This window comes from Python bivittatus, unplaced genomic scaffold (genome assembly GCF_059951505.1).
Source record: "Python bivittatus isolate LINGU-HERP-01145 unplaced genomic scaffold, Pbiv_v1 ctg000170_np1212, whole genome shotgun sequence".
NCBI classification, from domain to species: domain Eukaryota; kingdom Metazoa; phylum Chordata; class Lepidosauria; order Squamata; family Pythonidae; genus Python; species Python bivittatus.
This window is the reverse complement of record NW_028277039.1, coordinates 893,816-916,564: the sequence shown is the minus strand read 5'-3', so window position 1 is coordinate 916,564 and position 22,749 is coordinate 893,816. Positions and strand designations below refer to the sequence as shown.

At 48.5% G+C, this 22,749-nt stretch overlaps 1 protein-coding gene across 16 annotated transcripts in view; it reads right to left on the bottom strand.

Moving 5' to 3' along the window:
* Window positions 1–22,749, bottom strand: part of MTSS2 (MTSS I-BAR domain containing 2) — a 71,019-nt gene that overhangs the window by 4,507 nt on the left and 43,763 nt on the right. For 8 of the 16 annotated variants that reach the window (XM_088135455.1, XM_088135451.1, XM_088135452.1 and 5 more), the window contains 7 exons: window positions 16,557–16,714; window positions 13,529–13,636; window positions 6,607–6,704; window positions 5,121–5,247; window positions 3,800–3,919; window positions 1,551–1,766; window positions 414–579 (listed from right to left, as the gene is read on the bottom strand). In XM_088135455.1, the coding sequence (XP_087991581.1) occupies window positions 414–579; window positions 1,551–1,766; window positions 3,800–3,919; window positions 5,121–5,247; window positions 6,607–6,704; window positions 13,529–13,636; window positions 16,557–16,714 (993 nt within the window). The remainder of the gene's footprint in view (window positions 1–413; window positions 580–1,550; window positions 1,767–3,799; window positions 3,920–5,120; window positions 5,248–6,606; window positions 6,705–13,528; window positions 13,637–16,556; window positions 16,715–22,749) is intronic. The other 8 variants (XM_088135453.1, XM_088135454.1, XM_088135457.1 and 5 more) reach the window with 6 other exon arrangements.

Genomic DNA, 22,749 nt, shown 5'->3' with positions numbered 1-22,749 from the left:
CTACTGCTGTGCACAACAGAGCTGGGGCAGTGCATTCAGCCAGCAACCATGGAGCTGCGGAGGACAGGGTGCCCGTGCCGGGCAGTGTGTGGCTCCTGCAAAGGTCCAAGGAAGATCCTGCGTGGGGGACAGCAGGTGCGCCCGGCTCTTGGCCTTCTGGAAGCCCCTTCCCAACTCTGTCCTTCCCGGACCTTCCCACAGCATGAGGGGGTTCCGTGCTCCAGCTGGGAGAGATCTGCCCAACCATGCCCGACGCCGCCATCCTTCCCTTGCCATTACCCACCTAGTCCCAAATCTATCTTCTCCAGCGGCTCTGGGACTCCTGTGGAGCAGCCCTTCCCCTGGGAGGCCCGGCTTCTTCCCCTCCACCCTCTCCGGCACGCCTCCCCCCGCTTGAAGCCAGGGCGTCCTACCTTGGGAGGGAATGGTGTCCTCGGAACAAGACGGGGTGGTGGTCTGCGTGCTGTAGCCACTGGAGAACTGCAGCGAATCCCGGCTGCTCTTCTGGTGCTCCAGGCTCAGGCCGTGGGTCAGCACCATGGCCAAGTCACTGGCAGCTGGGGACACCTCCTCCCCATGCTGGTGGGAAGGGCAAACAAGGTCAAGGCCTGGGAACAAGGCGCCTCATTGCAAAGCATTTGCCAGCCCGAGCAGCAGCACCCCGATGCCTCCAGCTCTTGGAGGGGTGGCAGGGAGCACGTGCTCAGGCTGGCAGGCCTGAGAGACCAGGGCTGGGAATGGACGTGGGCTCCTCCTGCTCCTGCAAGCATGCCAAGGCCGCCTCGCTGCCACAAGAGGGAGGTGGGGCTGGGATCCCCCATGAATCTTCCTCCAGCCCTGAGCACCCTTGCCTGGCAGCGGGGAGGACAGGCTGCAACCAGCAAGGCTGCTGAGGTGGGACAGAGAGCCAGGAAGACAAGCATGTAGGTGTGCCCCCCCATTCCTTGGCTTCTTCCACCCTGACCCACAGGAGCTGTCAGGAACACCTGCCAGCCACCCGGCCTTACCCTTGAAGGACAGCAGGGCCGGGCCCTGAAGCTCCAGACCTGCAGTCCTTCTGGAATTGTTTATTAGCAAACAGGTGCAACTGGGGGGAGCCCTTTGCTCAGCACCTCTTCAACAGAGACTAACTGCCCCTGCCTTGGCTGGCGAGGGAGGGAGAAGCCTTCTCCTTGAAAAATACCTTACTCAGATGCTCATCCCCTGCAACTTCCCTACCTCCTGTTTTGTCTATTGGAGGTGAACAGGTTTTTTTTCCCAAGCACTCCAACACCCAGGAGCAGAATCAGCTCCTGGGCCTCTACACGGTCTGTCCCTGGAATCTGTCAGCAGAGCAAGCAGTGGCGGAAGGCACCTGGGATCAGGGGCTGTGCAGTGACTTGCTCAGGAGCGATTCAGGGCAGTGGCCCAAACAGAGCCCCAACGAGCCCCCCAGACCAGCCAGTGTTGCCGAAGGCCTTTGGACACTGCCCAAGGCTCTGCCTGGCTTGAGGTTAGGCTAAGGCCGCCCACTGCCCGCTGCCTCCACTGCCCCGGCATCCCGGCTATACCTTGGCAGCAATGGAGGCAGGGGACAGGCGAGGCCTGGGCCCATCCTCCACGCTAAGCCCTGGATAAGTCAGGGCGGCAGAGCCTGGTTCTGCCTCGCGGAGAAGCTCTGCACGATCCTTTCTTCGTTGCAGGGTGTTTGCCGCCGGCTGCTCGTAGATGGGGAGCTTGGACCAGTCCTGCAAAATACAAGGGCGGCACCACCGGCAATCCCAGCACTGCCAAAGACAGGGAATGGGGCAAGGGGGAGAGGCAACCGGCAGGCGGGGAATGGGGCTGGGGGAAGGCGAGGAAGGGGCAACCGCCGAACCATCCCGCAACCACCGGGCCCCACAGAGCCTGTCTCTCTCGGCCTGTGGGACACAACCAAGGCACAGAGAGGCCATGCTGGCACCCGTCTGCCTGACAGAAGCCCAAGTGGCCGCACCACCCTGCTGTGCCAGGGCCCCTGGGCAGCCTCTGGAACAGCAGGCTTTTCATTTAGGCATGAGGCAGAGCAAGACACCTTGATGCTTAGGAAAATGCCCTGCGTTTATCTGGCCTTTGCAGGAGGCCTACCAAGATGGCGAGGGGACTGGAAATCACCCCCTCTAAAGAACCCTTAAAGGATCCAATTCCTCTGCAGAGAGGGGGAAGGGGGAATGAGAGCAGCTTCAGAGGTGGGAGCGGACTTGTCCTCTGTTGCCCTAGAAGGTGGGGCCAGAACCAGCGGGACAAACTGCCGAGAAAGAGATGCAGGTTAGATTTTAGGGAGTGGTTTCTTGAGAATAAGAGCTCTCAACTCACGGAGCAAGTTGCCTCACTGGAGGTCTACAGAGCCTGGTAGCTCTCTGTCCAAAGTGCTTTAGCAGAGCCTACACCATGCTGGTATTGGACTAGATGACCTCTGAGGACACTTTTACTCAATGTGCCGACACTGAGGCCAGAGATGCAGTGGAACACGTAGTGGCTGATCTGATAATAAAAGGACATCCAATGTCAAAGTATTTGTTAGCTCCTGCCAGTCTTGACTCCCAAGACTCTACAACTTGACTGCAACCAAGATTCTTCCAGTAAAATGACCTTGGCTCTGTTCCCATGGGATGAGCGGCCTGCCATTTCCTCTGCAGTCAGCAGACTCACCTCCATGAGCTAGCAAGACAGGATCAGGGATGGCGGGGTTGGCTGCCTCTTCCCCCGCTTTTTTCCCCTTTCTCCACAAAGCAATTAAAACATTAGGGAAAAGTCCACAGTGGCACAACTGGAGGTCAGTCCTGCCACGGATCGGCTCAGGGGTGGGGTATCCTACCTGCCCATCTCTATTCATCTTTCACTCCCCCCTGAAAAAGTAATGAGTGGGTGGGTTGAAAACAAAAGCCGCTCTACAGATGGAGGGTCTAGAGAGAGGCTGCTTTCGCTGGGTCCCCCTGGCGAGTTCACATGAAGCAGCTGACTGAGGGGAATCAGTTTGTCCCCGGGCAGATCAGCTCTGTTTGAAGCCAAACTGAATTCCGGCAGGAGCGGCAACAGCCTGATGGGTCCCTCTGCTGGGGGTGGGGGGGCAGGGGGGCAGGGGCAGCATCCCCAGGAGGCCCTTCCCAGCACTGTGGGAAAGATCTGGCCCAGCTGCCCCTGCCGGCGCCGGGCCTGACTCCAAGCAAGCCCCTAAGGCAGGCCTCCTAGATAGCGAAGTCCTGGCTGGGCAGCTCCAGGGCAGCCATCCTTCCCACCAGCTGAGGTCCACAAGGTTTCAGGCTCCTTCCTGCCAACGTCTGGAGGCTTGGAGGTGCTTAGTCTCCAAGACTGCTGAGTCAAGGAAGACGGCTGCTCTAGCCCCAGGAGAGAGGGCCTAGGATCCCCTGCCCAGGGTCTGGGTCTGGGAACTGACCATCCTATTAGGCAGAGCACCCTCCAGCTCCAGTTCATTCAGGTTTCCGCTGAAGAGCAGCAAGAAGCCATGGGTGAAGAAAACCCAGCCCCCTCTGTGACCCCTGTGAGCCCAGTCGACTTTCAGGGAGGAGAAGGCTTTCCGGTCATCGCTGTGTGGAATCCAGGATCGCAGCTGGTCCTCAAGCTGACACCCAGCAATAAAAAACAGAAAGGAAGGCAAAGAAAGCGGAAAGCCATCCACGCCAGCACCGGGGCAGGAGGCCAAGACCGTTCAGCCACTGCCCTAGAGATTCATGGCATGCGTCAACTATTCAGGGGGCGAAGGTGGGGTCCCAGAGTAAGAGGGGAAGGAAAAGCGTGTGTGGGGGGACTCAAGCTTCACCTTTTGGCCACCCGAACACGGTCCTGTGGCAGAGCCAGAACTAACCGAGGTTGGGGAGTTGCATTCGCTAACAGACTGGCAAGCTTCAGAGGCCTCAGACGACGCAGAGCTGGAGGATTTCTGCATACCCGAAGTTGGGTTGGCAGCGGCAGCAGCAAAACAGACGTGCACCAAAAGGAAGAGAAGAACCTGGTTATGGGGGGTCAGGAGGCAGCAGCAGCAGCAGCAGCAGCAGCAGCAGCAGAGCAGCAGCAGAGACCGAGCACAGCTGGACTGGAATGTGGGGTGGCGGTGGCAGCAGCAGCAGCTTCCCTCAACATGCCACCATGGGGCATTCATCAAGGGGGCTAGACTTTCTTGAGGCTGGGAAAGTGACGAAGTAGAAGGGACAAGGTCCAGAGACAAGAGGAAATGCAAATGGCAGGAAGCTGAGAGGATTGGAGACGAACACCACCGCCATGTTTGTGCCCAGGTTCTGTGCAACTCCGCCACACATGAGCTCGCAAAGCATTGACGTATTTCAGAGAAACACAGCCTCTTGTTACCATTTTCACCCACAGAAGCGAATGGGCTGCGCAAGGGCTTCAGCTGGGCTCTTGGTGGGACAAAGGAGGAGGACCATGAAGTCCAATCCTTCCCCAGGCCAGTCTAAGGGGAAGGGAAGCCCCCCCCATTCTGGCCGTAGCCACAGAGGATTCCTGAGAACTGGGTTCTCCCTCCCTCCTCTTGACCTTAAGCTTCCAAACTGTGAGCCTTCACAGCCAGAAGCCCCCCAGGCTGATGCCCTCATGCTAGTGTTGGCTTTAGAGATGTGCTGGAGAACCACAGCTTTAGCCCCTGAAATGGGCAAGGAAACCACAGCTGTCTTACTTGTTCCCTCCTTCCTCCTTCTTGAAGGGGATCACACTCTCAGCACCTCCAGAGTGGGCTCTAGCCTCGACCAGGGGCTCAGTATCCCCCAGCTCCCTCACAGCCCACCTTCTCTCATTTCAAGACCCACTTTAAAAGGAATTGGCTGCATCATTTCCCATGGGGCATAACAGAATCACCACGGCCGCACAGTGAGGCAAATTATTACGCCGGGGCAGCACTCCCTGTACAGGCCAAGAATCCACCTGTTTCCTAAGGGTTGGCAGAGGAAGGGGGAGAAACGTCCATCTCTCCTGTGGAAGGAAGCCTCTAGGCTGCCACCAGCTTCTTTCAGGAGACAGCACGTGTCTGCCTGCGTGCAGATCTGTCAGTAGCGCACCTGGAGCCATAATTCTGTCCTGGACTTCCTTCTTTGCTTTCACGTTTTGCGCAGGGTTTCCACTAAGCTCACCTGACTGGTGATGTCCAAGGGCATTGGTGAAGGAGGCTTGGAGAACATGGCATCCTGCGAGATGAAGCCTGAGTCATGTGACGAGACGCTGGACAGGCGGGTGTTGGCATTTACTGGTTGTGCCAGGCTATGGGAGCAAGATATGAAACCAGGTGAGATGCCGGGTGTCCAGGGAGCCCCAAGGGCTTCCCTATGAAGTGAAGCAGGAGGAGATTGAAAGGTGGCTGCAGGTGTTAGAAAGTCCTTGGGATAAGGTTAGCAATTGAAGGAATAGGCATTTCTAGAAAATTGGTTTATCTTACCAACAGATGAATACTCAGGCCAGGCCAGTCACGGATAGGTGGAGCAAAATGGCACCAGAGGAAAGGCAGGAAAGGACCATCTGGAAGGTGGCACATGCCATCCTTTTAAGTGCGAAGAGTGGTCCTTTAGCATAGAGTCTCACAAGTCTGTCCTCCGTTGGTTTGAATGCAACGTAACTGTTAAGCCCTTATCATCTATCTTTGTTTCTCCTAGTGTTAAACACCCTTCAGAGGACAGCTATGGCACCCCCCCAGCCATGCCTCCTGCCAGGTCCATGTTGCAATTCTTGGTTATCTCTTATGTGTGCAAAACCAGAGTGAGTTTTGAGAGATGTTAAACCTGCCAGTCCAGCCATCTGTCAAAGCTCATCTCCTGAGCCCAACCCTACATTAAGAAGTAGAGGTTTTAGAGGGTTTTCCCAGCAGCCTTTTGGAAGGAGGGGAGGAAACAAAGCTGGGGAAATCCAGCCGTCCCATTCCTTTATGTGCCCTGCCTGTGGTAAATCTGCTGGCACAATGGCTCTGGTAGGATGAGACTGGCGGGAAGCGGGGGAGTGAAGGGCAGGCTGCCATAGCTTTCTGCTGGTTCAGGGACTACTGGTTAGCGCCTTCTCAGCCACGAAGAAGAAGCCTTCAAGAAATTCAGTTTTTCCTCCTCAGCTGGGATCCATAAAATAGACTCTTATGACAGGAGACATATGCTCCAACTTACACAAACGCTCCAACATATTTTCATTCCTTCCTCAGCTAATGGCAGAAGCACCTTCGGAGGTCTATGAAGAGTTTTTGGGTGAGTTCAAGAGCAACAAGTGTAAAAGATTTGAACAGAACTGGCTTTTCCCAGTTGTTTCCAGTTGACAGACCTTACTCCACCATCACAGACAAAAGACAAGGCACCGCACTCTGTTTGACCCGAAGGAGAACACTGCCGCTTCTTGAATTCATTATGCCCTGCACAAGGCCGACGTTGGCCACAATTGCACAGGTCTGGTTCTCCTTGATTTTATCCCAAGACAACTTAGCCTGGGAAGCATTTTGCAGGTCACAAGGACTCAGGCCATCAAGACAAGGTTATTGTTGGGGTATTACTAAACCTACTCAACCCCAATAGGATGAGGAGCCTGCTCCTACTATGCACCACTTAACCATAAACTGGGCATTCTCATTAGCTGAACCAAACATACCTGCACATGCTGGATTTGCGGGATCCTGAGCTGCTGGGGGAGGATGGAGGAGTTTGGTAAGACCAGCTGTAATCAGAGCCCTTCAGATCTTTGATCACCTGCAAGAGAATGTCGCTTTAGCCATGGTCATTACAGCACTTTCTGGGCTAAGAGTTCTTGCAATCCAAGTAGAGCCTGAGAAGCAATGGTCTTTCCAGAGCCAGGAGACGCATTGCATGCCTTTGGCCAATTGATATTCATTCAGGCTGCTGCCAAGATGCCACCAGCTGAACGGCCTGATGCTGAGACAGACCACCAGCTGGTCCAGCCCTCAGCTGCCTTCTTCCCTCTTCAACCATCCCTTGCTTAAACTACTTTTCTTAAAGAAACGGAGGAAGTGTTAAAGCCTGTTATGTACACAAACAGACTTTGGCCTGATTGTCTCTGATGCTCCTATGGAGGCACCAGCATGTCACAACTCCCCTTGAACTGGATGTTGGATAACAAAATCCTCTGGAGGCCTTTTAGGAAAAAATTCCCTCAACAAACAGCTGGCTTAACTCAAGAAAGGGGGAGGAAAAACCTGTCACTGACAGACTGAATGTGGGCTCCCAAGCTGTTCCAAAGCTTTGCCTCACCTGTCACCCAACTTGGGGGTCCCACTTTAAAAAAACATCTGTGCCCTGAAGCTCTTAGTTTCTTTGCTCCCAAGGAAGTGATGCTTGCAGACACTCCCGACTAAAAGCACCTTCAAACAGCAGTCTTGACCTTCTTTCAGACACAGGAACAGCTGTCATATCCCCCTTCAGACATCTCACAGCTAAACCTTTCTCAAAGCTCCTTCAGATTCTCCCCACTAGACTTGGGCATGCTCAGTGTCCTTCCTCGAACCTGTCCCAGTTTCCCCAAATCCTTCCTGAAGCATGGGTGTGCTGCAAGGGGTAGGTCTGAACAAGGAGAATAAAGAGGGACAGGTACTTCCATGGTTTTGAAATTATGCTTCTTTTTTTGCAGCCACCTATTCCGTTTGCAGTCAACTACTATGCTGTGATGCCACTCAATAGTCAAAAGATCAACCGCTGCTTCCCAGACAGGCTTTGGCAAGAGACAGATCTTCTAAACCCCTCCCTTTCTATGCCAAGGCTGGGGAGAGAAGAGGAATCTCTTCAGCCCACGATAAACAGGAAAAGGTTTACAAGAAGCTTGGAAAAAATCCCCAAAGCAAAGTGACGGGATGTAAGCTTCAGGCGTAAATCATCTGAAGCAACAGATAACAAGGGGCCGGTGTAGGCTTTCATGGCTGCTACCTGTTAGGCAGTACCAGGCTTCAGGGTTTAGTGACTGTGGTCTAGACAACAGATCTCCTGACGTTTGGCCGGCACCTGTGGCTGGCGTCTTCAGAGGCAAGGTGGTCTACTACGCATGCCTCTGAAGATGCCAGCCACAGGTGCCGGCCAAACGTCAGGAGATCTGTTGTCTAGACCACAGTCACTAAACCCTGAAGCCTGGCACTGCCCAACAGATAACAAGTTTGAGCTAGAAATATGGCATAAGTGTTTATTTTGGAAAGTATGTGCTAGTTAAGCGTTGCATGGTTTCTGATTTCTAGGTTCTCTGTAGATACTCAGTAAATTGTGTGTTTATACATACTTGGAGTGTCTTCAGCCAAATTCCTCTAAATTAGGGACAAACCAATATCATTCTGTGTCTGTCCAGAGTCTTATATTGTCCTGTGATATGAACAACTCTGTATTTGAATCTACTTTGCCACTTAATGCTTTACATGATGCTATTTATAGTTAAGAAGGAAATTTCAGTGTTCTCTTTTTCTTTTAAAAAGCTAAAGTCTCGCACCTTGTGAGATTGACCTCACTCTCAAAAGGAGGGGGCTTGATTCTTCTTGTCAGGCATCCCAATGCTCCATTTTGCCCCTCCCCCCCAGCTCACAGGGGACAGAAGCCTGCTAAAGGCATCCCCTGAAAGATGGAAGCAGCTACGCCAAGCCAGTGTTTCTACCTTACGGGCTCGGCCCGGCTGCTCCATCCTGCACCACACGACTTTTTCAAAGATACTCTGTCCCATTCCTGTGCAGTAGGTTGGTTTCAAGGTGAAGAGCTCCGCATCTGTCTACCATTTCATTCTGCTACTCTCAGCCCGGAATGTGAATTGTCTTTCTGTTTTGAAAGGTATCAGTTCTCACACCCAATTTTGTGTCCTCTCCAGTTTTGATAAGCATTCCCTCTCCCCTTCTTCTGAGCCATTAATGCACATACTGAGGAGCCAGAACTGATCTCCAGGGCACCCCACTCAAAGCCTCTCTCCAGGCTGATGAGGATCTGCTGAGAAGCCCTCTTTGGGCATGCATTTCAAGCCATTATCATGCCATCTAGCCCACACTCGCTAACTGGAATGCCCCGGGGTGGTCAAATGCTTTGCTGAAATCAGGATAAATTACGGTTTTATCAAAAACCATTACCCTCACATTTCTGCATACCTTTGCCACAGAATAAGTTTACAGCTCCATGTGAGTCTTATAGAAAGCAAACTAGTGAACACTTAACACTCATGCTTGCCGCTTATTTCAATGATTTCATAAGCAATGTGTGCCAGTGTCAAAAAATAATCATCCCCTGAGAGTCAGCAACTCCTTGCAACACTTTTAGCTGCCATAACTGCAACCAAGTTCTTTCTGTAAGTGGTGGCCACATGGCATATAGGAATTTTGGCCCATTCTTCCCTGATGAACAAATTTTGCTCAGTAAGGCCAAGGGCTCTCTTGTCCGAATGGATGATTTCGGGTCGTCACACTATTTCTGAGGGATTTGGGACTGGACTTTGATCTAACACCCAGAGATTTGGCTATTCCAAAATCGTTCTTCATTCAGTCTCTTAGACGTGCTCGGTTTTTTTTGTTCCTCCACTTATTTTTACTCAGATGCTCTCTGGAGTATTGCTAAGTCCATTCATTGAGAAGATACTTTCAGTGATACTCTTCCTTTTTTATTGTATCTGTTTCTTTTACATAAAAGTTATATTTTGACTGCTGTTATTTTTCTAGATTATTACATTTTATTACCAACAAATTAGTGCCATAAGGTGTACAACTGTTCAAGCTAAAACATTAAAAATGGAGATGGACTATTCAATAAAATAGCATGTTCATAATCACAACAGATGAGGAAAAAAGTAAGAAGATTAACTAAAAATCCAAAACTGTTAAAAGTAGATGAGAAGGGGGATAAAATTCTTGTAGTCTTGGAACCACTGCTTTCAATGGAGACCACACTTGCTCAAAAACGCCTGTTGTAATCAAGCCTTTAATAAGTTGACACTTTGGCCTATCCAAGACTATCCAAGACTATCCAAGCACATATGTAAGATCTTTCCAGCAACTGGTCACAATCTGTCACACAGCCAGCAACAAAAAAGGGGAGTTTTTGTGCTTATAATTTCTATTGCAATCCCGATACATGGCAGGCAAAAATATAAGTGGTTCTACCATTATAACAGCAATATCATTTTGGGTTTCCTGCCAAAAGCTAGTGATGATCCTTTCATCGCTACCATATATACAAACACGTCCCAAGGGAATGACAGCCATTCTAAAAGGCAGATGGTGCTGAATGCGGTTACTTCAACCCCACCAGTATGACTTATCTAATCATACTAGACTTCTGCTAGACATACTGAATACCAGGTATTCAGGCTTATCTTGTTTTCCCCCTTACTCTGAACATTAGTACGTAGGCTGCAAAGGCCACCAAATGACTCAATCATATTTCTGATTTTCCGCTGAGTGATTTAATATGCATCATTATATGAGCACTCATTATCTGAGGTCCTTACTTTAGGTTGTTTTTAGTTGTCCCAAGATTCAGTTCAAAGACTTGCTGATCAAATTTCCCATGTTTCCATCAAACACAGTTTTACCCATCACTTGCTTCATGCCAACAGTTCTTCATCCAATTAACTCAAATAATGATCCCAGAAACCAAATGTCTCCTATCTATATCATTTCCAAAACCAGTCATTGCCTTTTTTCTCCCTTCCATTTCCACAGATGGTAAGGATGAGAAAACCATCTGAATAAAATACAGGCTGTATGGCTTGTCTATGAGATGAATCCATTGGTAGCTTAAAAACTACTCAACAGGAGTGAAGCACCAAACTGGGTGTCACAAAGTTTGACCGAGATTATGATAGGTATTGGTTATTTAAAGATACTCGTGGTTTTTGAGGGGCACTGTTAATTCATTGAGAACATGATTCAACATTCCATCTCAGTAAAGTTCAGGAACACTTTATTGGCCACAGAAATTTTCCTTGCTCACTGACCAGGAAGACATTTATGAGCAGACAGTGGTAAATGGTCAGGAGCCAAATCTTCCAGACTGCAAGCCTAGTGAGTCTGTGTCTTGATGGCAAACACACCTCATACCTGGATGGAAGCAGTGGCAGAGAAATGGAGTGAACTACGACTAGCACAGCCATGATGGTATTATCACGATGCATTATTACTCTGTATCTTCATCAAGACCTTGTGATTAATAGGTTTGAGGAACATGGCACCATTCACCAAAAAATAAATATTTCTATCCTGTCCTGACCCTGTTACCCAAAACAGTGCTGCAAATTGGTTCCACCTCCAAAAGAGTGCTCTCTGGGACATCCTCCAACAATACACTTTAAAAGAAGAGGGAGAGAAATATTTCTTTTCACTGTATAATGCAAATCCAAGACAGGTGAGCAGCAGGAACAGAGCTAAGAGGCCATCTTGTTTTGTGACTCCACGCCTTGCAGGACTAATTTCCTGCTTAAGGTACAATTTGCCTCTCATCTTCGGAGAGGTGGACAAAGAAAGGGGTTGCCTTCTCCAAAAGAAAGTTATGATGGGTTAGGGTTAACCATGGGCACTTGGTAATGCGATATGCTAAGGGAACGGGTCTTGAACAGTGCACCTTGCACTCCAAACCATCTAGTTTCCTGACCCCATATTAGTTGGGTCTAATATTTTTCCGCTGGAGCGCAGACAGAAAGGCTTCTGTTGCAACAGAATTAGTGCTGGATGCCACCCCGGGAGCCCTCATAGCAAACAGTAGAGCATATCACTTCCATCCAGTTCTGGGATGTTCCAGATGGGCCACCGTGCAGGCTCAGAACTTATTTGTGTGAACCACAATAAAGAAACTTCAGTCACCCAGGAGCCTCCTTAGCTGGGATTCTTCTATCACTCCCCACAGGACCAATATCACCAGCTCCCTATGGGTGGCAGAAAGAATCTAGAAATCTCTCTTCAAATAATATTTATTACTATAACAGAGGAAGTATTCCCTGCACAATTTACGGTAATTTGTACAGTATTATTAGTGAATCCACATTCCTTATTCTAATTCTGACCTGGGTATCTGGTGATACTGCATCAGTGGCACCCAAAATAAGAAAGGACCATAAAATGAATATTTTGATTTGGGAGAAAAGAATGAGATGGTCTTCTCCCAGGTTACCCTGATGTGATTAAATAAATATTAGATTCAGGAGGATCTAAAAGGAAAGCTTCTATTGAAGTCAAAATGGACAGCTGGAATCGGTGAACAGAGAGAAGCTGTTCAGGGAAGTTATGCTGGCAGCTAACCAGACCACCAACAGAACTGCCCACCCGATCTTTGGAGAATCCCCCAAACACCCTTGGAGTTGCTCTGGATCCATGAGGCGCTGGGGGTGGGCCATTCTGACACTGCCCCGCAGAGGTGCCAGCAGTAATCAGTAATGGGCCAGGAAGTGATCTCACCACAACAAAGGGTTGGGCATAATGCCCTCCCACATCCGGGTCATCTTTCAACTGCTCCAGAGGAAACACATGCTCGAGCATGCGACCACCTGGATCCACTGAGCCTGAGATTACTTTCATGGGGGCCATGAACTCTGAGCCTCCCTGGATCTAGTCTCCCAGAATGCAATCTTTTGAAATTATTTTTCCTGCTTTAACTTGCCTTTTGTGTTTGCTAATTCCTTACACTATAAGATACACAAAATATAGAGCGATAACTCTCATTGTATTCTTATTTACAATTTCTTTAAATTGATTGGAATCCTCTGAGGAAGGATTGTTATCCAGAATGGCGGTAAATAAGTAATTGTAATAAAGAATATTACTGGTTTGGGCAAAGAGGAAGAGGGACTGCTTATTAAATTTGCAAGATTTGTAGGTGATACTTCTAGACAAGACAGAAGAAGAAAATCAGAATAATCTTCATAAATACTGTTCTTTTTGATTAGAAAGAAGGAACAAAATGCCCAGATACAGCTGGCTTTGTAACAGTATCTGTGAAAAAGTGCTCAGAAATCTCTGACTGCGAATCAGCAGCTTGATAAAAAGGAGAGTGCAACGTTAGTCTGCATCAGCAGAGGGTTAGTTTGTAGGCAGAAGAAAGAGCAGCTTCACACTTCTGTGCCCTGCTGTCCATTTAAGAAAGTCAGACAAGCGACTGAAGAGCTTTGGAGAGAGGCAACCCTGGAAATCAGGTCTGACGTCTTATGAGAAGAGGCCACGGGAACCTGAGCCTCGAGAAAAGACAAGGGGAGAGGAAGGAAGACACCCTGGCATATTTTAAGCTCTTGAAGAGGTGCAAATGGATTGGATCCTGTCCTCTGAGTGCAGACCATGGAATAACAGCTTTAAGTCACAGATTCTGATTAGAAGTCAGGGAAATCTTAATAGTCAGAGCCGTGAGTCAGAAGGGTGGTTCCCACCTCTTCTCTGGGTGCATTCAAGTGGAGGCTGGAAGCCCTGCCTGGATCCCTGCACTGAGAGGGGTGGGGCTCCAGGGCCTAAATGCCCCCCTTCAGCTCTAGGAGCCTATCTAAGGGCCATTCTGAGAATATGGATCGAGCAGGGATCGCTATGTCACATGACTTGCTCTCCTGGATTCTTGTGCTTCCCTACCTGCTCGCTGGCAGTTGGCAGTTTATGTGGGTCTGCTGTCAGCACCACCAGATCATCAATGATGCCCTGAAGGTGGGTTATCTCTCCCAGCATGGTGATCTCTCCATTCTGCAAAAGGGATAAAGGGAAGTATTAAGTCTTTGCTGTTCTGGAGAAAAGATCCTTGAATCACACGCAGAAGCACCCCCATATACCAGTGCTTGTTCTTCACTTGAGGAAGCCCAGGTTGGAAGGAACACGGTGGGGCCCATTTTCTAGGCCAAGAGGGCCACTGTCACTGGGGCCAACATGCCACCCAGCATGCCCACTTCAACTTCAGAATGCCACAGAGATATGTTTCGATAAGGAGGACTGGCAAGGGACAGAGACCCTCATGAGCAAAAGAGAGCACTTTCTTGGCAGAGGTAACACTGAGATCGAGAACATTTCTTCCCATTGACTGAGCCATTCACTCTTCAATCCCAAAACTGACTTTGGTCTGCAGAACAGATGACTGAAACATCTCATCTGATTTGTAGACCTTCCGGCTTCTTCTCCATCTCATGTTTGTTACTTATCACCTAATGACCCTCCAGATTCTGTTACTACATTTTAGTTGGCCCTCAACAAGTCTTGCAGTGCTATGGACTGTGCAGAAGCCAGAAAGTACCAGATCCTGCGGGTAGAAGCTTTGTGTAATTTCAGAAGCCAGAAATGTAACTCAGGTTAGTCCTATGTAATTATAGTTACATTGCTGAAATTAAATAGGAAAACATCGTTCCAGGCAACCTTTTTTCCCTTTGGTCCAAAGAAAAACTTTACAAAATTCAGAATTAAGAACAACAAACAAAAAGAGAAATGTGGGAGTTTGCATATGCAATCTTATGGAGAAACACAAATACTTTAAATACTCATGCTCACATTCAAAGCTTCAAAAAAGTTTAACAAAAAGGACGACTTGGGGTTGGCACCAAATGCGGTAATAGGTACCAGTATCATTACCATCCCTCCAACACTATCTAGAATAATTACATAATTCATGCCACCTCTGAATTATTTTCATGGTCAGTTATTGACCATCTGCTGAAATAGTTTTAAAAATACATCTGTAACAAAGAGGTCCAGACCCAAATCAGCCTTCAACCATTAGCCATGCTGTTATCCAGCCTAGAGTAGGAAATGGTGGAGATGTAATTTCTCCCTCCAGGAGGGAGAAAGCAGAACAAGCGAGTTGCAAAGCACCGAAGCTGGAGAAGGGCACTTTGCTCGGTCTTCTGCCTCAGTTTGACTCTTCTGCTTCTGCTTGGGCCAAGCGAAGCATCAGATGCATGAATATCCACAAGCCAAATTCTTCAGCAAGTGATGATACTTTTTTAACATTCTTCCTCAGTTGCGTCCTAGACGTAACATACAGACTTCTGGAGCCTTTCCTTTCTCCCTAAACATCACCATGCCCCTCTGTGATGGGGAGGGTTCAGCCCTATCCTGTGACTCGCTAAACCCAAAGCCTGTGTCCCGTGACCCAACTCAGTGGGGCAATCAGACATCTAAGTGGGGTGACTTTGAAAGGGGACTGGACATCTTCAGGGAGGGCTGGTCTATCAAAGACTTGGTCTTATCTCTGGACGGAGGGCAGCTGGTCTCCAAATAGCGGATGCGGGGAAGCAATGGTGGGAGAGAGGTAGGTCTCAGGCTCCTGCTTACAAGCATCTTGGTTGGGCACTGTGAGAAAGAAAATGCTGGTCTGACCCAGCAGGACCCTTTTCAGAGGGCAGATGGTGATGGAGAAAAGAACAGAAAATGGGCCATGGGCTGGTGGCAACATACTGTTTTGTTTTTATTCTTTAGCTAGCTGGGCCTGCCGCTGCTGCTGTGCTCCCAGACACACCTGCCCCCCCCCAAAGGGCGTTGGAACTGCACAGAAGAAAGGAAGCGGGGGTGTGGGCTGCACCTAAGGCCTCCTAAAACTTGGCCTGGCCAACCCCCGAGTTTCAACGCTGTGAATATAACTGCAATAGAGAGTGCCTTGCACAGGCACACAAGGATGTGGGCTGGCTCCCTGGCTCCCTCAAGCCCCACACTCCCCCCCATTGCAACCCTTGGGCAGAGGCTACTCAGTTTGCTGCCACCAGCCCTACTTCTGCACTGAAAACCCCTCTCTGCACCTAATACAAGAGGAAGAGAGTGAAAGCCAACGCTTCCCAGGTGTTCTTGCCTTCTCTGCAGCTAACAGAATGGCTGGGATGTGTGGGATCAACCTCCTTATCAGAATGATATGGACTTCAGAAGAAGATACAGTACAAACTTTTAAGGGCTAATTAAAAATTGAAGATAATGGGAAAAGGGGAAAGATCATTTATCTTGCAGGCTTTAACCTGCAGAGTATCTTCCAGGCAGGAGTACACGCAATATCTGCAGGATAAAACAGGACAAAGAATTCAAAGAAAAAGCTTAGATCAATCCTTAGTAGATATTTTGAAAAAAATACCCTAACTCACATCAAATTCCCTGTCTCCTCGGATGCTGCTCTGGGACGAGCCAAGAGCCAGTTTGGGGAAAGATGCAAGAGAGGATGGGAGGCAAGAGAGCAAAGGCAAAGAGGGAAGGTCTCCATCCTCCATCTCAGCTTCTTGCTCCGGACCACCTGGGCTGACAAGTTTAGGTGGGGTTAATTCCTTGGCATCAGGACACTCGAGAGGCGTTCTTCCTCTTTGTTACATCCAAATTCCGGAGGGGAAGTTCGGCAAGATGCATTACTGTACACCGCCTGGCACCACTGGGAATAGCTCAACATAATGCCCTGGGAAATAAACTCCCGTTATTCCAGAGGCGCAGTTCCATGCCACTTGCCTGAAAGCAAGAATTGTGAGCAGACATAAACAGACTTCCCCTGATAATAGGATTATGATTAGGCAACAAGAGTTGACAGTTGCTTAAAAATTAAGATGTGCCACAAATGAAGGGTGAGAAATACCCTCGGACTTCCTGTTGTCCCAGTACTCAGTACCTAACGAAGATGCGCATCTGGCCATGGAAGCAAGGCACGTACCACCACAGGCTGCAGGCAGGCGATGAAGGTGCAGAACCGTCCCCGTTCCTCAATGAGTGCTTTACGGACCGCTTGCTTCTCTGTCTCCTCCAACAGGAGGTACATGTCGTTCACGTCCTGGAGGGCGTTGTCCAGCTGCGGCTGCAGGTCCCCCTTGCCTATAAACGACAGCAGACGAGACTATCATCGCTTCTTCACCCAGACCCTCGTCCAAGATCTCCTCGGGTACAGAAGGTTTGGCTTTCCATATGTGTCATTCTGGGACAAAACTGCCCCACACTAAATCAAGCCAACTTCACTAGGCTTACTTTTGTAACTTAAGGTGTCTCCAGGACTAAACTGCCGGGAGTCAATTGGCATATTAATATTAATAATAATATATGGACAGGTGGCAAGATCACAGTGGGGTATGAAGTGCACACAGGAGAACAAACAGGCTTTTAAGACTTAAACTCAACCTGTGTTCCACTGTTCAGACATGGAATTCAAATTTATTTAGCATTTGTGTGTCTCATGGAGCACAATGCAGCACAGTACATGGATAGTTCCCAAGAACCAGGTCAATTACTGGGCTCATACAAACCTAAATCTGAGAAAACAAAACACAATCACTGAATTCACACAGCATGCCAAGCCCTTCCAAATAAACCACAGGATGGCTTAATGTGATGGCTTATTTCAGTGAATATCAAGACAATCGTTTTGTTCACCCTAACTCTGCCAGCCTAGCTTGTTACATGAGTCTAGCCAAGCACGTCCATTGGTTCGCAAACAAACGCCAGTGCAGAGAGGGTGAGGGGAAGCCCGGCTACCTTGTTCCGCTATTCAGCCACTCTCAGTTTCCTTCTTCCTTCTTCTGATGGAAGTTCACCTTAGATATCTCCCCAAGCAGGAATCAAAATGGGAGGGGCGCATTTAGACCTTTCCTTACAATACGATGTCTCCTCTAGTCAGAGCTTGCGCACCGGCAGTGGATCCCAAGCGGAAACCCTCCTTTCTAGTGCCCAACAGCTGTAAGCAGGTTGACTAATAAGCTCATCGGCTCCCCTCCCTAAGCCGTAGACTCCCAGACGGGGTAGCTGGATGAAAGGGCTGTTATCTGGCTGCAGATGCGCCACCATCGACTGTTGATGTATCTTAATATCTGAACTGGGGGTTATTGATAAAGGGGCAAGGAAGAAGACTGTCGAGCAATATGATCAAAATTTCTGGAGTTGGCCAGTTTATAAAAAAACATTTTAAAATGTTTTCATTAATTGTTGTGTTTATTAATTTGAAAGCAACATTGTATTGTTAATATTTATGTTTCTTGTTAGATATAATAAAAAATTAAAAAACATGAACCAATAAGCCACATTTTAATTCAGCATGTTGTTAAACCAAAGCAATGTGGTTACTATGGTCTGTCATGCAAATGCAGAGATATAGGTTAACTGAGTAAAGCAGGTTAACAAATCATGGATGGGTATGACGTATGAATCCAGCTACTGCATTTCAGGCGTACTTTTTAAATCCTTTCGAAAAAGTGTCCACCTGTCTTCCTTTATGTTCTACCTTCACGGATAGAATTTATCCTTAGTGATGTCACCATGTAACCAAATCTGACCCAACTGCATGATCCTCCTTTGTAACTAACGCAAGAAGAAAAAGAAAGTTTTGAGAAAGTCTCAAAACTGTTTACTAGCAGACTTGGAGGAACCTCTGACTTTGCCTCGTAAGCCTCGCTGTGCTGTGGCTCCCGTCAAGGCTTCAGACTCCCCAGCCTCGCCCTTCGTTCCCCCAGGAGGGGACGGTATCCCGCCTGAGATTCTAAAAGCAAACACGGACCAGCGAGCACAAATTATAAGTTGAAATTACCCTCAAACCGGAATACCTCTCTTATTGTCCCCATATTTAAAAAAGGAGATAGGTTCAGTTACTTTACTGAGTATTATCAGGGAACTTTATGCTAAATATTCATTCTGGATTGGCTGGAGCAGGAAAGCACACCGGCTGAGGAGCAGGCTGGGTTAGGATAGGTAAGTCAACCTCGGGCTAGCGCTTGGTCTTACAACATCTTATTGAAAATGCTGAAAGTATCAGCCCCCAAAATTGCTCTATGTGTGGCATCTGTTGATTTTAAAACAGGCTTTGACTCCATTTCTAGAAAGTGACTGCAGAAAAAAATGGAAGCTTTATCTACTGAGAAGTGCCTGCTGGCACTCATTGAAATATTGCACAGTAATAATATATTCCAATAAGGCTTGACCATTCAAGTGGTCACATTTCTGCTGTGGTGTCCATCTTCAAGGGTGTCAGACAAGAGCATATTTATCTCCTCTGCTGTAACTTCTACATCAATGATGTGGTGGAAAAATTCACTGTATTGGAACATCACTTCCAAGTCTGGTTGTCAGGCCTTCTGCATTACTTTTACATCCAGATGATGCACCCATTATTACCTCAACTTTACCACTGGACTGAGCTAAGCCATTAAGAGCAACAGATAATAATCTGGTTATCAAGTATCAAAAAACAAAAATTACTGTATTTTCCAAGACCTTTTAGATATAAATATAAGTGGCAAATTAATAAGAACACCATTCAACAAAGTCAGACCTTCAAATATCTTGGAATTGTTTTCTAGGCCACAGGCTCCTGGAGGCCTAAACCCAATTTCTAAAAGAGAAGCTTTAAAGGAGGGTAGTCATCATCTTAAAGCTCTTCCACAAAAAAGGAAGTAATTCCATACCAGGCGGACTTAAAGGTGGGTTTGAGGCCAGAATAATAGCACAGCTATCTTATGGCTTCCAAACACAGAGCCACTAGAAGTTGTTCAACCAGGTTTCTTAAGGGACATATTTCTGGTGCCAAGATATGTCCCAAACTCAGTCCTTTGCGCTGAGGCTGGAATGACATCAATTCAAACTCGAGCACAGATAACCTGTGTTAGCTACTGGCTTAAATTAATTTTCACCCCAAGTAGTTTGGCTGCTTTGAGCCTCCAAGATAAATTTCAGCCTTCTTTGTGGAAATCACTTTGCTCCACCTTAAGGTAGTATGAACTGTCACCTAACCTGTTGATCCTTTTGGGTTTTGAACCCAAATGAAAGAATGAAATCATTCTTCAAGCAGCAGGCCAGAGATACTGGCTTACAAGATGTTTTCAGCCAGGGTCCATCCTACTTCATCCCAGCGAGACCAGATAAAAGTGTTGCTCCTGCCCATTAAGGGCACCCCAAAATACAGAAGAGCTTTTACATCCACTGGCTCTTCTGGAGAGCAGATCCTGTAGCGTTCCTCAAGAGCAGCCTCTCCACCCTTGTGGTCAGGGAGAAAATATCACTGTGGGCCACAGACTGCCACATGGCCTCTTTTACAGGATCATTGGGGCTCTCTCTTTCTCCCCATTTATAGCACAATAGCCAGGCAGGACCGAGGACAACCACTCCAGCACAGTGTTCACTGAGCTCCCAGCCCAGTCACAGTAAGAGCCACAGGTGGACCCTGTTCCCATGCAAACAAGCTTCCCACCACCACTACCAGCAGCCCACATGCACAGACAGCAGCGTGGGGTGGAGCCACCCACGTGGGAGGAAACAGGGAAGTCTGGGAACAGCCAAGCAGTCAAAATACCAGGCCCAGGATTTGGGGGAGCAAAGGCTGAGATCCTGACATTCTGCTTGGCAGCAAAACACTTATGCCCGGGAATGGGCAATTTCACATAAAAATAACTTGATCAGCTGAGTCCAAACCGAATCAGAGGTGGGCTAGGTAAATAGCTGGGAAGTCAGCAGAAGGTGGTGTGTTGTGCCCTTTTAAAAATGGGACCAAACCACAAAACTTTCCTCATCCCCAAACGTAGCACTGCTGCCTCTGGGATCAGGTGGGTGGATCTCAGCATTGGTCCCACTGCTGATATCCCCAGAAAGGGAGAGCAAAACCAGAAAGAAAGAGGAGGTGGCAGGATCAGGGGTTCGTGAGGATTTTGCACAGGCCTGAAATGAAACCCAGCCTGGATTCTTCTATTGTATGTATCTTAACGCTGAATGTATAGAACTGTGACGTGCATTCACAATACACACTATCATTTGCTGAAAACTGGAGAAGGAAGATCCCTTCTACTTAACTGGCAGAAAGGATTCCCCAGGCAAGACCACAGTGCTCTTGTCATATTTATATTCCTTCTTGAAGAGAAACTGGCATCTTTTGAGAAGCAAATGCAGCTTTGAAGCTGTCCCTGGGCTGGAAAAGGGAGGCCACAGGTCAGCTGGTGAGAGAGGCAGCGATTCTCCACAAGGAAGACAATCAACTCAAGAAAGCCCAGTGGGCGACAATGACAACCAGAAACAAGAGTCACAGATGATATGCCTCACACAATCTTTAGGGGCGTGCAAAAGAGCTGGGGGTGGGGTGGGGTGGGGAATCAGCATTGCTAGAAGAAGTGGATGCTTGAAGAGCTGAGGGGATGCAGCTGCGCCCTCCAGGAAGACGAAGGGAAGAGTTGTAGTACTTGGCAACTTGTCACCATGAGGGACAGAAGCAAAGGCCTACTGACCAGATCTTGTGAAGGGTGCTGTGGGCCAGGAGCACCAGCTAAGGATAGGACAGAACCATTTCCAAGGTTTATCAGGTCCACTGATAAATTGTCCTTTCTTCTTAATAACACTTAATCTGAGTGGGCACAGGACACCAAGAACAGCAAAAGGGGCTTATTTGGAAACTTTAGAAGCAAATGGAAGGGAAAAGAAGCTGCTGCTCAACGAAGACAGCAAAATGCTGAGGGCAAAGACAGGATTACTCGGCCCCTAGTTTGAGACAATCTTTTTCACCAAGGGGATGTAAATTCCTCATGAAGAGCAGGATGAAGTGGCAGGATTTAAATTTGAGATTAAGAGAAACACGATCAGGAAATACTTATTTACTCTGAGTTAGTTTGTATCTCAAAAACCAGCTTAAGAGAGCAGCTGAGGAGGATGGGTGCTCGTAACAGGGCCTGTAGGTGGTTGGGGATGTTGGCACTTTGGTGGCTGTGACTCTGTTGTGGCACTATGGAGTTCGGACACTGGTAGGAGCGTGGCCAGCTGGTGGGAAGAGGAAGAACAAGTTCTGAGGGGCTCTTTTGGACTTCAGTGTTGGTGGCAGTGAGTTGGAGCAGGAGCAGCAGCGGGCAAGGATGGCCTCCCACACAGGCAGAGCTGGGGCCTTGGGCTAGATCAACATGCAGGGCTCAATTCTCTTGTCAGTGTGGAGGCGTTTAGGCAGACGGCCGGCTGGGGAGTATGGCTGTCTGGGTAGGTGGTGGCAATGCTGATGAACCAGGAGTGTCAGCATTTATCCCACGTAATTGGATCAGTGATAGCTTCTTAAGGAGGGGCATTCCACTACCTCCTTCAAGGCAAATGAGAGCACCTCTCACCTAAGGATGAATTCACAATTTGTGAATTTGCCTCGTTACCCCCCTGGAGAGACATGGATCTAACATACAAGTGCCTGGACTCACAACCCTGAGGACGCTGTGCACTTCCTCAAGACTCACAGGCTCAAACTCCTCCCAGATAACAAGGCAAGACTCTTTCTCAGTCAACTTGGCTGGACCTGCCAAGTTGTGGAGAAGGTGGTTGGAGAAGTTCTGGAGAAGGTGAACAGGCTGCAGCTCCAGAGGGACCTGAAAGAATTGGATTGTCTAGATCCTTTTTAGTGTGGGCGTTAGGAAATAGGCTGGAAATAACAGAATGAAATTTAACAGAAACAAGAAACAAGCTTAGGAAACAGGTACAGAATGGAGCTCTTTGGACTGTGCAGAGCCAAGGAGCAGTGTAACAACTGCAGCACCTGAAGTGGTCAAGAGACACCTGGGATGGTCTTTTGTCACTGCCAAGTTCAATGGCTGCCATGTAGCCAATGCAGCCCCAAACCTCTGTTATAGCACCTGCGAAGTACAAAGGTTTGAGCTAATCTGTTTCTGTGCAACTTCTCCTAAGTATGGGCAGACGTACCCCTCCCAGGGAGAGCCAGTGTGGTGTAGTGGTTAAGGCACCAGGCTAGAAACCGGCAGACCCTGAGTTCTAGTCCCGCCTGAGGCACAAAGCCAACCGGGTGGCCGGGGGCCAGCCCCTCCCTCTCAGCCCTGGGAAGAAGCAGGCGAGGGCAAACCGCTTCCGAAAAGCCTTGGCAACAGAACTGCAGGGACTTGTCCAGGCAGTCACCAGGA